The sequence below is a fragment of the Podarcis erhardii genome, assembly GCF_964252035.2.
Source record: "Podarcis erhardii genome assembly, chromosome: 8".
NCBI classification, from domain to species: domain Eukaryota; kingdom Metazoa; phylum Chordata; class Lepidosauria; order Squamata; family Lacertidae; genus Podarcis; species Podarcis erhardii.
The window spans coordinates 58,836,663-58,851,803 of record NC_138499.1 but is presented as its reverse complement, the minus strand read 5'-3'; the positions used below and the strand labels follow the sequence as shown (position 1 = coordinate 58,851,803).

At 43.0% G+C, this 15,141-nt stretch overlaps 2 protein-coding genes and 1 long non-coding RNA gene across 3 annotated transcripts in view; 2 read left to right on the top strand and 1 right to left on the bottom strand.

Annotated features, from left to right (window-relative positions):
* Window positions 1-4,449, top strand: part of PARD6G (par-6 family cell polarity regulator gamma) — a 70,762-nt gene extending 66,313 nt beyond the window's left edge. The window contains exon 3 of the mRNA XM_081873445.1: window positions 1,760-4,449. Coding sequence (XP_081729571.1) covers window positions 1,760-2,619 — 860 coding nt within the window. The 3' untranslated portion in view covers window positions 2,620-4,449. The remainder of the gene's footprint in view (window positions 1-1,759) is intronic.
* On the bottom strand, window positions 3,416-9,719 carry LOC309348389. The gene is made up of 2 exons (XR_014159382.1): window positions 9,480-9,719; window positions 3,416-5,376 (listed from the first exon to the last, which is right to left on the bottom strand). It is a non-coding gene; the product is annotated as an uncharacterized lncRNA (long non-coding RNA).
* Window positions 9,720-9,825: 106 nt separating this feature from the next.
* BLOC1S4 (biogenesis of lysosomal organelles complex 1 subunit 4) lies at window positions 9,826-14,829 on the top strand. Its single transcript, XM_081873499.1, has 5 exons — window positions 9,826-10,206; window positions 11,029-11,100; window positions 11,492-11,593; window positions 12,539-12,673; window positions 13,558-14,829. Exons 1-5 carry the CDS (start codon window positions 9,964-9,966, stop codon window positions 13,657-13,659), a joined length of 654 nt encoding a protein of 217 aa, XP_081729625.1. The 5' UTR covers window positions 9,826-9,963; the 3' UTR covers window positions 13,660-14,829.
* The last annotated feature ends 312 nt before the right edge of the window (window positions 14,830-15,141 follow it).

The following is a 15,141-nucleotide window of genomic DNA, read 5'->3' as shown; positions in this document are numbered from 1 at the left end:
CCTCCTCTCCTAGATTTTTCCTAAGCAGTCTCAAACTGCACCTGCACACTTCTGGTCTTTGTTCAGCCTTCCTCATTATTCTGCATGTTCTTGGAGACCAAGGAGGAGGGGAGCTTGTCGCAGCAGGAGAGGGAGGCTCCCTGGATTCTTCAGCAGCCTCTTGCCTTAGCTTCAGATTCTGAACTGCTCTCTATCACTGGCTCTTCCTGCTCACTGACTGCTTCCTCTGACCTCTCCTCAGTGTCTCACTACCAATCCCCTGGCTCTGAGTTTTCTTCCTCTGGCATTTCACTTGGAGATTTCCCTGTTGGTGCCTCCCACCACTCCAAGTCCAGCCAGTCCCTGATACATAGTAGCCACACTGTTGCTTCTTATACCACCAACCTTACCAATGAGCTGCTCTGGGGCATGATTGGTATAGTGTGGGTTCCAAGTAGCCTGGGTTTTATTGATTCACTCTCCTACCCTGCACTAACAAACCACTGGGCACAGAAAAGTAGCCATCGCCATCCCCTGCTCCTGGTTCTGTATACCTTTATCCCTTTCTGCAATTTCTGCGTGGGAAATAGGATACTTGCTTCCTTAAAGATGTGCTTGGCAAGATGCCCAGGTTGTCACCATTAGGTGTCTTTTCAAAGAGATATTTATGGGAGGAGAAATATCTCCCTTTGCCAGGAAAACCTGAGCTCCCACCAGTTCTTACTGATGGGATTTTATAATCTGCCCATTACCAAATGGTCCCAGGGTAGAACGTAAACAAGATAATTAGAACAGTGCAAAAAAAAACAAGCTCAAGTACACATGCTATTAAAACCTTTATTAAAATAAACAAAATCAAGCAAAATATCAGGCTGTGAATAATCACAGCTAAATAGCTCATCACACTCTCCAGCCCCTCTCAAAGGCCTGGTAATTGGTTTGCTCAGCATATATACCCAATTTAAAGAGCTTTGGCATATTATATGGATGTGACTTTCTTCCTTATTTTTCCCCCCATATAAGGTATATTTGTATAATGTTGTATGTTGCCTTGGGTCCACGTGAGAAAGAAGTCTGTAAAATATATTTAATAATAACAAATGTCCCTCCATGATGGGTCTGCAAAGTAATTGTTGTACAGTGGTACCTCGGGTTACAGACGCTTCAGAATTACAGACTCCGCTAACCGAGAAATAGTACCTCGGGTTAAGAATTTTGCTTCCGGTTGAGAACAGAAATCTCGTGGCGGCAGTGGGAGGCCCCATTAGCTAAAGTGGTATCTCAGCTTAAGAACAGTTTCAGGTTAAGAACGGACCTTCAGAACGAATTAAGTTCTTAACCCGAGGTACCACTGTTTTCATCTCTCATCTGAGAAATCCTATTTAACTTTTGGGAATTTCTGTCTGACAGATTTCTTCATAGGTGTATTTGCAACATAACCTGATGTAAAAATTCATTAACTGTTCTTATCTTCAGATAACGCAACAAGGGCTGCTTCTGCATTGCACAGCAGCAGCCCACGTCTTCCTCCAATCTAACAAAAACTCTTATAAATTATGGTTTGTTGCTAGCAACAGTTTATGCTGGCTGGGACTGATGGAAGTTGAAATCCCTGAAATGTGGGGTGGGGAGAAGAAAGATGTTCAAAGCAAGAACAGTTTGCAGCATGGGCAAATGACTACATTTTATAAATGTTGGAGATGAAACTCCATTGCTTGCTGGAAAGAGTTTATGGCTCAGTGGCATGTGAAATTCAACTCTTCCTCTCCTCTCTTCTCAGATGAAGCAGATTACGGTAACTTTGGTTCAAACACCTTAACCAGGAAAAAGAAAGCTCTGGTGACCCTCCGGAATGACAACCTTCGCAGACGTCCCCACGTTAATATCAGCATGCCTCAGGATTTTAGACCCGTGTCTTCCATCATTGATGTGGACATCCTACCTGAAACTCATAGGAGAGTGAGATTGTATCGACATGGGTGTGAGAAGCCACTAGGGTTCTACATTCGTGATGGGACCAGTGTCAGAGTAACTCCTCATGGGCTGGAAAAGGTACCTGGCATTTTCATCTCTCGGATGGTTCCTGGTGGTTTAGCTGAGAGTACAGGCTTGTTGGCTGTCAACGATGAAGTCCTGGAAGTGAATGGCATAGAAGTGGCCGGGAAAACTCTTGATCAGGTAACGGACATGATGATCGCCAATAGCCATAATCTTATCATCACAGTCAAGCCAGCAAACCAAAGGAACAATATTATCAGAAGCAGTCGGATGTCTGGGAGTTCTGGCCAGTCTACAGACAGCACTGCAAGTCATCATAGTTTGCCTTCTTCTCATGTCCTGCAGAACTTCCACCCTGATGAAATGGAGAGTGACGAGGATGCTGACATTGTAATTGAGGGCTGTCTGGAGCCACAGCCCATTCCGAAATCGCACAGCCTTCCTTCTGGTAGCCTTTCCCGAATTAACGGCAGCAGTCTTAGCCAAAGACTACAGAGGGACCTGGTACTCAACAACAGCTTGGGACGAGAAAGCAACGGCAATATTCACAAAATTCTGAGTTCCTTAAAAACTGATCCTCGTCATAGCTTGGTTATTCCCAAAGGAGGCATTGAGGAGGACGGAACGGTGATCACACTTTAGTGGGTGCTTCCGTGTGTGTGTGTGTGTGTGTGTGTGTGTGTGTTTCTTGTCTGAAGTGCCAACTGGAACAAATCTATACACATCCTGAAGGGAAGGGAATCTTAATTCTCTTAGACCTTCTGAGGTGTGACACACGTGTTGCTTTCTGGACATGGTGGTATTCAGGATTATACATAAAAGTGCTGCCTATTGCAACCCATGAAAAATTGTAAATATGGTTTCTGCTCCTAGGGTCAGAATGAGGGAAAGTAAAGATTGCTGCATTTTTAAAAAGAATCCCATCTATGAAAGTATGTCTGCTGCATGTATGGATATACGCTGCAATATATACATGTAAATTGTATATATTTTGATGATTAATAACAACAGACACAGTAAACATGGAATGGGCATTCATAAATTAGTCTTTGAGGGGAAAACTACTATTAAGGATTGCATCCAACAGGGTTGCTCAGTCAGGTTTCTGTCAGCCAAACAGGGAAATCCGTATTCCCTCTTCCTCTGCAACGCCCCCCCCCAAAAAAAATCTGCTCTGGGGGGTTCCCAAGTTTTCTGGAGCAGATTTAGGAAGGGGAAATTGCTGACCACTCCAGTATACTGACCAAAGCCTTACCATCAGCTGAATAGCACAATTGGATACAATGCAATGTGTTTAAATTTTGAAATTTTACTTTCTGCCATTATATACTGCTTCCTAGTTTGTTTACACAGAAAATTTACTTGTCTTGCCCCTAAATCTGGAAAGGGCTAACTGAACAACTTTCTATCCTGGAAATAGCATTGAGGGAATGCTGCATTTGTTTTTTTTTATTTTTGGAACAAAACTTTGACCAAATGATTTTGTGTTTTATATGTATATTTTTAAAGTGTCACATTGTTGCCATAATTTCTTTTTGATCAGCACCACCTGCTGGTGACTTGTAGTACTGTTGGAATAAACTGTCTTCATATGATGTGAAAAAACAACAAGCAGCATGGAGGTTGGTTTAATTGATGCACCATCAGGATATGTGTTCTCTTTTTATTGCTAAAATATTTATTAGACAAATGCTCAAATTTTAGTGACTGTTGGTTTCACTTTTTTATATTGATAACAGTACTGAATTTGCAAATAAATAATAAGATTGCTTTGGACTGCATTCTCTGTCACCACAAGAAACTCATCTAAGGCTGTAATCCTAGCTCCACTTATCTGGGAGTAAGCCTCACTGAATTTAATGGGACTTGCTTCTGAAAAGATTTGGTTAGGATTGCAGCCTAAATTTGTCTTACTGTTTAGAATTAACTTGAATCCAGAGTCTTTAATAATGAAAGCTGGTTCCTCTTGGTACATACTGATTTCCTAAGCTAGAGTGTTATTTTATTTTATTGTCCCTGGAGTATAAAATGCTACAATTCAACAGCATATCAAGTGTTCCAATTAAAGACTATCTTAGATTGTTGGGATCATGATTAGTTATAAAGCAAATCAATAATAGGCTACTCCAAAAGAAACGGTTTTGCTCCCAGCTCTGTTTTTCTGTTCTATAAAATGCCACAAGCTGTTACAATGTTTAGTAGAAAAAAAGGTTGACTATATTATGAAGTGTCTAGGAAAAAATATAATTGTGTTACAATGTATTTTTCTACTTTTAGCTTTGTCATTTTCTTTGTTTTTTACTGTGTAGTTTTGTGTATTAAAGCGTTTCTAAACAAATGAAAATTCTTTATATAAATTATATCCCACACCATCCACACCCTTATTTATAAAGGGCTCAAAACACTTTGGGGTTGTTTAATAAAAAAGCCTTTTATTGTTCTGCTTGGAATAAAGTTATGTACAAGCTTCAATATTTCTTAACTGAACAATGCCACCATCACCCCAAACCCAGGTCCTGGGCACCAAAGCCATCTCAATAAAAATACCTTTGGTGCTTCATTAGAAGCAGGAGGTGGGAATGTGTTGCCATCTATGTTGTTGGGACTCAACGCCCATCATCCCTGGCCAATTGCTGTGCTGTCTGGGGCTGATGGGAGATGGGAGTCCAGTAACATCAGGAGGGCTACAAGTTCCCCACCTGTGCTACTGAAGAGTGTACCGGGGTGAGAATTTTAGGTAGCCATTGAATACCTTGCCATACACAATGAAATGGATTGTTTGGAACAATTGAAAGAGTGTGAATATGTTAGGAAACTAGATGGCAGGGTTATTTTACCTATACAGAGTTGCTGAGAACTGGATGCGGCAAAAGCAAATAATTGAACTTTGTGTTGGAGAAATGGAGCCAGTAAAAATACCAGACACCGATTCCCGTTGGTGAACAGATCACGTCAAATTTTTAGAGGCCCCAATATTTAAGCAGAATGGGATCCCTGTAGAACCACTTTGTCAAAATCACATGAAGTTGGCTTTTGATCAATCTCACTGTTGTGTAACAAATACTTCATGATCAAAAGTATCAATCACATAAATGTTCTAAAGGGAATACAGATTCTGTTAACCTCTTCTGAAAAGTTAACCAGACTACAACCTGCAGTCTTTGTGTCATTAGTCCTCATTACAAATCGGGGATAAGTCTCCATGAGTTTAGCAGGCTTCTCACTTAAGGCATATAACTGTCCGTGGTTGGGTAGGTGACTGAAACAGTGACTGTAGATAAGTATTTATTTGTGTTTTTGGTGGTGAAATCAAACTGTTGGAGAGTTACAGGCCCCCTCTTTTCTTCCCAGCCCTATACTGCATATAACACCAGTGTTTCACAACAGTAACTGAAGAACCTGAAGAGACAATGCATGTGTTTTTGAAAATGAGGGGAAATTATTTTACTTTATTTTTAAAAAGGAGTGTGCAACGCCCCCAGTATTTAAAGAGTCCCCACCCCTATTACATCATTAGAACCAAAACATAAACCTATGAAACTAGAAAAGAGAAAAAAATATCAATGTTTGGTCCAGAATCTAGGTACTACACCCTCATTAAAGGAGATTGTATGAATGATTCACTAAATGATGACGTATGTAACTAAGCTCATGGCCTCAAATTCTCTTTATCTTATATGTTGCTTTATTACAAAAATGATGACTAGACTACTGATCCTAAACTGAACAGTTAGTTGCCCAACCACTCCCTCCAGAACCCACTGCTCTCAACTGCCTCGCATTCAAACTCCCTTTCAAATCCTCATCCAATCATCACTCACCACCAGAATCCCACCATACTCACTCTCTCCCCCTCTCTCCACATTCCCATAATAATTCTGATACAATTACCTTAATAACCCCATTACATTCAATATTTTATACATGCTGCTCCCTATAACCATACAGTGGTACCTTGATCTACGAACAGCCCTGTTAATGAACGATTTGGACAAAGAACTCCACAAAACCGGAAGTAGGTGTTCCAGTTAGCGAACTTTGCCCTGGAAGCCAAACGGAAGTCGAATGGTGGAAGGGCACCGGCAGAGGGAGGCCTCAGTAGGGAAAGTGCACCTCGGTTTAAGAACAGACTGCCAGAATGGATTAAGTTTGTAAACTGAGGTACCACTGTACTGTTAGAAGCACTTGAGCTTCCCATTCCTGGTTCCTAGGAAATGGGGGTGAGCAAACTGCAGGTTCTCCATCCCTGTTCTAAAAACCAGATGTCTTCCTCCAAACAATCCTGGGAATTATAGTTTGTTAAGGGTTCTGGGGATTGTAGGTCTGTGAGAGGGAAGCCACAATGGCACGAATCATTTCGGGGGAAGTCATGTGCTTTAAAGGCGCATTGGATGCTCTTTAAAGCATTGCATCATAGAACTGTAGAGTTGGAAGGGACCCTGAGGGTCATCTAGTCCAACTCCCTGCATATGCAGAAATCTCAACTAGATGATCCATGGCCATCCAAGCGCTGCTTAAAAACCTCCAAGGAAGGAGAGTCACTGCTTCAGGTCCTAAGGGCCTCTGGAGCAGGAGAAAACAAGCTTGCTCCATCCATGTGACAGCCCTTTAGTTATTGAAAGGGCTGCATGGTGTGGATCTCATATCAGTGTTATGAGAGTGTAAGCAACACATTTCTCTCCCTTTTCTCCACACCATGCAGAATTGCAATGGTAACCAGAAGGCTGGAGTTTGGAGCCCAGCCAGGGCTGGCTGTGGGCAGGATCCTTGCATTGCCGGGAGTTGGACTAGATGACCCTTGGGATCCCTTCCAACTCTGCCATGCTATGATTATATCAAGCAGCTAAAGGAATGAAAAGATGCTACTGAAACATTTGGGAATCATAGGAACACACTTCCCACCAGTGGCTTCCTGCAAGAGTTTGCATCTTCCTTAGGAGAGAGGCAGGCCAGAACAAGGGGGGGGGGGGAGGCTAAGAGTTCATGTAGGTGGAAATGCCAATTGAGGGCCCTATACTATAGGAATGCTTCCTTCCTGTGTCCTCCACCCTCATGCGCCAGACTGGTGCTAGCATGGCTGGGAGCCAGGCGCCTGCTGATTCCTCCATTTTCTTTGCAGGGAAGGAGCCTTTCCCCAGCATATACTTTGTTCTGGCCAAATCCCTGGAGAGACGTGATGACCCTCAGGTACTGGGGCAGAGGGAAGGAAGGGGTCCTTGTGAAACACGTTTGGGGAGTCTGTGGCTTCCAGCAAGTTCTTCTCAGAAGCAATGCTCCCTCCAACAGGGGAGGCTGAGCATAGCCATCACAGCTAGTTGCCTTTGATAGGCAATTGTCTAGCCCTCTTTGAAAGCCATCCCATCCAAGATGCTCTTGTGGTGCATCTGATTCTCTTATGCTTCCTTGCTCCTGCAAGGAGGTGACTATTGTGAGATCCTTTGGTTAACATCTATCTGGGCTGGAAAATATTAAAGAATCAGAGGAGTGGTAAGCTTCCCTTGAAGCACAACTGATCAAAGGCAGGCAGATCTGTTAGCATCTTGATAAAGATGCTCAAACGACAAAGGATGCTATCATACCCCGCAAGCATCTCAGAAAAAGCTCCCAAGCTGATGGAGAAGAGAGCAGTTAAGTGGTCAGTGGGGCTCCAGGTTGCTGTTTCTGGATCCCACCACAGCCCTTCCAAGTTGCCAAAGAAATCAATGTCACAACAGTTTTTTCCTCGCACCTCCTTCCCATGATCCCCCGTGGAGCCTTCTCCAAACATATGCTGTGTCTGAACCAGCAGATTCCGCCAAACCAAGTAATCGAGGATCTAGTCAGAAAAGGAGTGTGCGCAGTCATACCAGAAATAAGCAAAATAGCTAAACAGGTACTAGACGTCACCCCAGAACTGGCCCTACTGAACACCTTCCAAGATAACAATGCCCACTCACACTATAAAGAGCTCATAACCCACTGACAACATACAATTCAATATGGCTAACTTAACCCAGCAACCCCCCTCACCCATGCACAAACAAATCCCACTGCAGCCAGCCAAAGACAATCAGCCACACCCTAGGCCACCCCAACCTCTCATCATCAAGGAAACATAACAAGTGAATAGAAAGAGAACTTCCCCAAGTGATACTGACAGAAAAACCCCAAGCATACACTAAATAAAAGAACTTAAGCTTTGCCACCCCAGTCCTTCTCTCCCGTCCGTCAGTCCCCTACAGTGCCTACTATGGCTGTACAGTGGTACCTCTGGTTAAGTACTTAATTCGTTCTGGAGGTCTGCTCTTAACCTGAAACTGTTCTTATCCTGAAGCACCGCTTTAGCTAATGGGGCCTCCCACTGCTGCCACGTCGCGGCGGCGAGATTTCTGTTCTCATCCTGAAGCAAAGTTCTTAACCCGAGGTACTATTTCTGGGTTAGTGGAGTCTGTAACCTGAAGCGTATGTAACCCAAGGTACCACTGTACAGACAGAATCGAGGGAGACATGTTTTATTGCAGCTGGAGAAGATGAAGGCATAGAATTAGATATCTCTACATCTTGTTGACAATGTTTCACAATGTAATCAATGTTTTAGAAGATTAGACAAATTCCTGAGAGGATAAGAGTAGTTAGGCTCTGCCTCCATGGTCAAGAGGTATTCTGGTTCTGAATACCAATTGCTGGAAACCGCAGGAAGGAAGAGTACTCTTGTGCTCAGGTCCTGCTTACCAGTTTCCCAAAGGCATCCAGCTGGCCTCTTCGAGAATAGGACGCTGGACTAGATGAGATGAGGCACTGGCTTGATCCAGCGGGCTCTTATGTTCTTAATTTCAATCCCTGTCATATGCAGGTAGGGCTGGAACAGACTCCAATGTGAAACCCTGGAGAGCCACTGCCAACTGAGTGAAGACAATGCTGAGATAAATTGGCCAATGGTCTGAGTTCATATGAGGAAGTTTCCATGGAAATGCAGTAGCTGCCCAATCTACAGTCCTGGAATTCCAAAATTTGTGGGCTGAATATTTATTTGAAGAAGGCAGGTGTAAGGGCAAGGAAGAAATGAGTCCTTATCCAGATGCATAGGTAAGTGCTACATTCCCCCCCCCCACACACAAACACATACAAAGGGAGGAGTGATTACTTACTACTTTGTCCCACCAGCCCAAGACAGAAGCTCAAAGCTACAAAGTACTTAATCTAATTAAGTCTGCGTTAATGGGCAGACTTTTTTGTTGGGGGCGTCAGAACCTGAGAATTGTATTTTTATTGATTTTTATTGATTTAGGGGCACCTGCCACCCCCATGTCTGCGTTTCTCGTCCCAAAATCTTTTTTATTTTTTAAAAAGACAGTGACTAAAGTCAAGCGTTTGTAACTTCACCATTAAAGCAGGTTTTCCTCTTTTGTGGTTGGGCGGTTGACATCTCAGCACAGCATGTTCCCTATTTCGTGGACATTTGGATCGGCCCTACTCTGCTGATAGACCAACGTGGCTCCGGCTGCAATTGCATACCTATTTACCTGTTAGCAAGTGCTTTGAAACTCCATGGGGCTCCTTTCCGAAGTCTGCTTGGCGCATCCTAGCCTTCCTCTACCTTGCAGGTGCTGGACAAAACGAGAGGAGAGAGAAGCAGCACCTCGCTTTTAAAAGGAATATGCGGTCCTAAGTTCACAGGGCGGGGGAGAAAAGAAGGGAAAACGAAAGCGGAAGCACCTCCCTGGACGCTCTCCAGCCTAGACTGAGGAAAGGAGGGAGGCCCAAGACACCCAATCACGGGCTCCGCTCAAAAGAACGCCACGCCCCCGCTACGCCCCTCATTATTTAACAAACGAGCCTTCCCTTTGGCCGTGGCCCCGCTGGCTTTCCGTAGATGAGGAAAGGCACCCTCCCGCTACTCCGCCGACAGTTGACGGGCCGACCGTTGAAAAGCGCTTCGTCAGGTGACAGGCGGTTGGCTTCCTGAGGCGCGCGGGCGGAGAGTAGTAGCGCGAGGGAGGGGGCCGAATGGATGAGGCGGCAGCTGAGGAACCGCCGCTGCTGCCGCCGCCGCCGCCGCCTCCGCAGCTGAGCGGCGACAGCGGCAACGTCTCTCAGAGCCACAGCAGCGCCTCCGGCATCGGGGAGGAGGAAGACGACGCGGCCGAAGGAGATGCCTGCGGAGCGGAGCTGCTGCTGGCCGCGGCCGCGGCGGACTACGCCGGGTACCTGCTGCCCTCGCCGCTGGGAGGAGTCGCCCCAACCGGGCAGGTGAGCGCAATCACTCGCCCGCGTCTCCTCAGGAGGGGAAGCCGCCGCTTAACCGCAGCCTCGGAGCGGGGAGGGAGAGCTGGGTCGCGCCGCGGTGCTTACCTCGAAGCAAAGCCCCCCCCCCCTCAGTTCAATTGGGGGGGGGTCCCAGGTAAGGGGGCGAAGTGGGCTCACCCCTTTAGGCTGGACTCACCCACCCCATGGGCGTAGCGAGCCCCCCCCCCCAATCAATTAAATAAATAAATACTTAACTAAGAGTAGAAACTGTAGAAAGATTTTGACAAGATTTTTCGGAGCACTTTGGGTCCAAAGAAAGTAATTTGAAACAACCGTTGAGACATTTCCTGCAGAATCCGCAGGATGACAGATGGGTGTCCTAGCCCCCCCCCCAAAAAAAATTATGACTACATCCTCTCACCTCCGATTTTATGCAACGCAGCAGCTGTAGGACTTTAGTTTATGATCTTACTGGCCTTGGACTTTGTGAGGAGTTTCTTTCTTGGAGGTTAATGGGTATTGCTTCCATTGTTCAACCAAATCCTGTGTCTGTTTACTCAGAAGCAAGCTCCACTTTGCCCTGAGTTTCTTCCAGACCATGTGTTATCATTATTTCTTAATTTCTATAATGCCCTTATCCAAGAAGCACAAAAAAGACACAACATAGTAGCAAACAAAAACTAAAAAGGTTATCGTTTAATTAGCCAAAGGCCTGAGAGAAGAGTGTTTCTGGTGCCCAAAGGTGGCACCAGACGAGCCTCTCTAGGGAGAGAATTCCACATAAGAATGCCCTGTGACGTTTGCATTTTTATTTATTTTTTGCAGATTGAAACCTTAGACAAGAGTCTGGAAGATTTGCTGACAAGGGTAGATGAGTTTGTGGGGATGTTAGACATGGTAAGTCTAAGAGCACAATAGATACGGTCAGCCACTGAAATCAAACTACCTTTAGGCATGCTTTCTCACCAACATGAAATTAATAATCTGAATCTAGCTTGTTTTAACATGTAGCATTCCAGTTTTTGTGGCATCCCAACATTACCCGCAGGCATGTGCAGATTTGCTCAGATCAACCAAACAAAAAATGAAATAGTCTTAACCAATTGTTCTGAGCCAAATAGTTTTGTTTAGATTATGATTGTTCTTTATATGAGCACTTAGACACAAATTCTTTACTTGTAGTGGCCTGTGGGTTTAAATAACATTTTATTCATTCATTTAGATGATGTTTGAGATCTCAAGTAATCTTAATGCTGTTTAGAATTTTTCTTGTCTGATGTTTTTCTAGATTCGAAGTGATTCCTCTCAAGTAGTAAGTGAAAGTGTGCCTCATATTCATGCAAAGGCAATGGAAATGAAGCAACTGTATAGAAAGATTGACAAACTGGAGGTATGTGTTTCTAATGTCAGTATCACAGCCCTTTTTTACAGGACTACTTGGAAATAATCTTTGGGCTATTTTCTTTTTGATCCTGTAACATAAATATATTCACCCAATCCAAACAATTGAGCTCCAAAATTTGTGTAGAACTTCCCAGCTGGAAAGGAGAAGTTTCCATGTCCATTCCTTTTCCTGTGTGCAGATGATCTTGTAGATTGGGCACATGGCCCCTTGCTGTTCTTAAAACTTAGTTTAAACTGTCACTTTTTTTAAAAAAAAATCCTTGCTCCTGTAAATTTCAAATAAAAGAGGAGGAATGTGACTTTGTAGCGTAAATCAGTGTATCCAGGCACACTAGGGGAAGAGCTTGCTATGCTGTCTTGGCATATACAGTGGTATCTCAGTTTTCAAACGTAATCAATTCCGGAAGACCGTTAAGAGCTCCAGAACGTTCGAAAATGGTAAACTCAATATGGAAGCCTCAAAATGGAAAACTCAATATGGAAAACTCAACACGGAAGCAACGTGACATGTTTGACTTCCGAGGCACGTTTGAAAACCGAAGCATTTACTTCCAGGTTTGCTGCGTTTGAAAACTGTAATGTTCGTCAACAGAGTCATTCGAAAACCAAGGTATCACAGTATAATGTCATCTTACATTGTAAAAATTATGACTCACTCTTCAGATTTCAAAGGAGTGTAGAAGTTCAACATATAAGAAATCTTGGGATTCTTCATTTCTGTTCTGTGCTTTAAAATGCATTGATTTTCATGTACTAAGTCTAAGCTGGAATTTGGAATGTGGCTGTAGATCAGATGCCAGTGGTTTCTGACATGTGTACAGAAAATTGGCTTTTTATATGACCAATAGAACTATTTGAGCAAAGAAATGTCCCTTTAATATTCTCCCATATTGCACCTGTTCATTGCTATTGATCTGTTGTTGTCTTTCAGGCCTTTGTAAAAATGGTTGGAAATAGTGTGTCAGGGATGGAAGAACAGATCACAAAGGCAGAATCAGACCTTGGAACGTTCCCAAATACTTTCAAAAAATTTCTACACACAATCAATGTGCCATCTTTCCTTAATGTAAGTTTTGTTCCTCAACTATGGAAATGCTTGCTATAATAATGTATTTGATCTCAAATATCATAAGCTTTTGTTATGTTCAGATGTCAACTTACTAGATTAGTTTGTAAGCCCAGGAGAACAACTTTGGCAAATCTCCCCACTGTTGAGATGATTATGATGATGATTCATTAAGTAGAGGTGTGGTTGGTTGATCCTGACAGTCAACATATGGATGTGTGGATTTAGATACATAAAAGGGAATGAAACATAATGCAATCTAGATAACTTTCTTGGAGTGTTATATCCCTCACAGACATTTGCTTACAGCGTGCTTCTTCCCTTCAAGGGTTGCGGCCCACCCTCCCCTGCATTTATCTGAAATGGGAAATGGTTTGGGGGGGCAGGAGATTTGGAACATGCTATATGTGCCATGATTGCAAAATACTGTTTTATTAAATGTAACCCCTAAGTACTCAATTGTTAACAAAGGTATGCCCACAGTGGCCAACCTACCCCACCAACCAACAGAAAGATTCATACATGATTCACCTTGCTATCTCATATAAGTCCTCCACAGGTGAATAGAAGTTACTTGCTTCCATGAGAAATGAATGACAGTCAGCTCCATTCTTTCTCAGTTCCTTTTTGGATCTTGCCTGTTTTGTGCTTCCAGGCACGATGACTCATAAATCTTTTGCCTTACAAGTTGCTATAAATTACAAGTGGGGAGAGTACTGTTGCACTTGGAACCTGCTTGTGGGCTTCTAGTTTGGCCACTGTGGGAACAGAATACTACTAGCAGGGCTCCTCTTAAGCTACCACTAAAATTGTGGGGAATTCATGATTTATTTCTGTTTATTCTGTTGTGAGCAAGTATTTTAACATACAGGTTTTAATTCCAGAAAACATCTTCCTCAAGGCAGAATCAAACAGTTTATGAACCTCCTGATCTCTTCAAGACAGAAGACTACTTCCCTTCCCTTGGTGAAGCACAGTATATGTGATTTAGCTTGACAATGACATCATTGACAAGAGAGTCTTATCTAAGCGAGTTCAGTGCTGATCTTAGGTAGTTGCAATTCTTTGGAAATTATGTCCTGCTGCTTCCCATGTGTCCCAGGCCCTCTTCAAACATATTTCAGCTTAGTTTTGTATAGAATATACTGTTTTTCCAGTCTTCCAACAAGGTGAACTATACACTCATGTTTGGCAGCTAACCTTGCAAGTAACCCACTTTGAAGGCAGGGAGAGGGAGATGGGGTTGGGTGGAGGCAAGCACACTCTCATGCCATATAGACATAAACAGTCCTTCCCCCTCCCTGATTTTATGTGTAGGAAAGAGGGTAAGTGTGTGCAGAATGGGCTTCCTTATGATCAGCTACCTACCAAACACCTTTTTTTACCTTTCCAGGCTAGAGAGTGTCAGGGAAGGCAAGTGGGGAAGTAACACGTAAGTTAATACCTTCTTTTCTTACACCTGCCCCCTAAGGATGCCATAAACACACACCTGCCTTTTTTACATGTCAACATTGAAAGGCTAGGTAGAAGCAGGTATACTTTTCTATGTGTTCCTTAGATCTACAGCCCCTTCTTTGGACCTAAAATGAATTGTGAGGAAATGGAAGAGGCCAAGCAATAGAACTCATTTTTGTCTTCCTCTGCCCAGGAGTAGACTGGCATATGGGCAACCAGTTGCCATACTCTAGTAATATTTTCTTGGTTATTCTCATTTCAGAAATTGGAATTAAAAAAATGTATAAATACCCATCTGCAGTTAAGAGATTAAGAGGGGAGAAAACAGGAAATGTATGCTTTTGCATCTCACATTTTTTATTTCTGCTGCTAGTATTAACCCACATACCACAAGGATATTTTTAAAAAAATATTCTGTGGTACTTTTAAGTGCAATAAGGACCAAAACTATACATTCATGCCCTTTTAATGAATGTATCTGGATTCAGTTCAATGTATTGGGTGGAAATGCACTGTTTAAACAAGGAGAGGCAAAAGCTGCAAAGTCAAACAGCTATAGGTGCTGCCTACTGCAACAATTCTGGGGAACTGTTGCTGACAAAGCCCTTTTTGATGAATACCTTAAAACGTTTGTATATAAAATGCCAAAAGCAGTGGCCAAAGCTCTTATAACTTAAAATCTAATTAAAGTTTAAATAAGATTCTTTAGCGTATGAAGTTTTTATTTTTAAACTATATGTAAGGTTGCACTCATAAGCCCACTTGTTTGGGATTATGGCCAATGAATTCATCAAGATCATACTCTCTAATATAGTGTTATGGCATGCCATCCCCCCACCTCAATGGCAGCCTGTTAACTCTCAAAATTTAAACTGTGTGCACTGGTTAAAAAAGACTGGCAACCCCTCATCTATATAAGTGAACTCTCACATTGTTACAGAAACTAGGATGTATTTTTATTAAAAGAGGATTATGGAATTTGGACTTTTCCTCTAGCAGTGAAACTATTTTCA

Coding starts and splice junctions, on each gene's coding strand:
- BLOC1S4 (XM_081873499.1), top strand. CDS start 9,964: ATGGATGAGGCGGCAGCTGAGGAACCGCCGCTGCTGCCGCCGCCGCCG. Junction 10,207..11,028: donor GAGTCGCCCCAACCGGGCAG/GTGAGCGCAATC, acceptor TATTTTTTGCAG/ATTGAAACCTTAGACAAGAG. Junction 11,594..12,538: donor GAAAGATTGACAAACTGGAG/GTATGTGTTTCT, acceptor GTTGTCTTTCAG/GCCTTTGTAAAAATGGTTGG.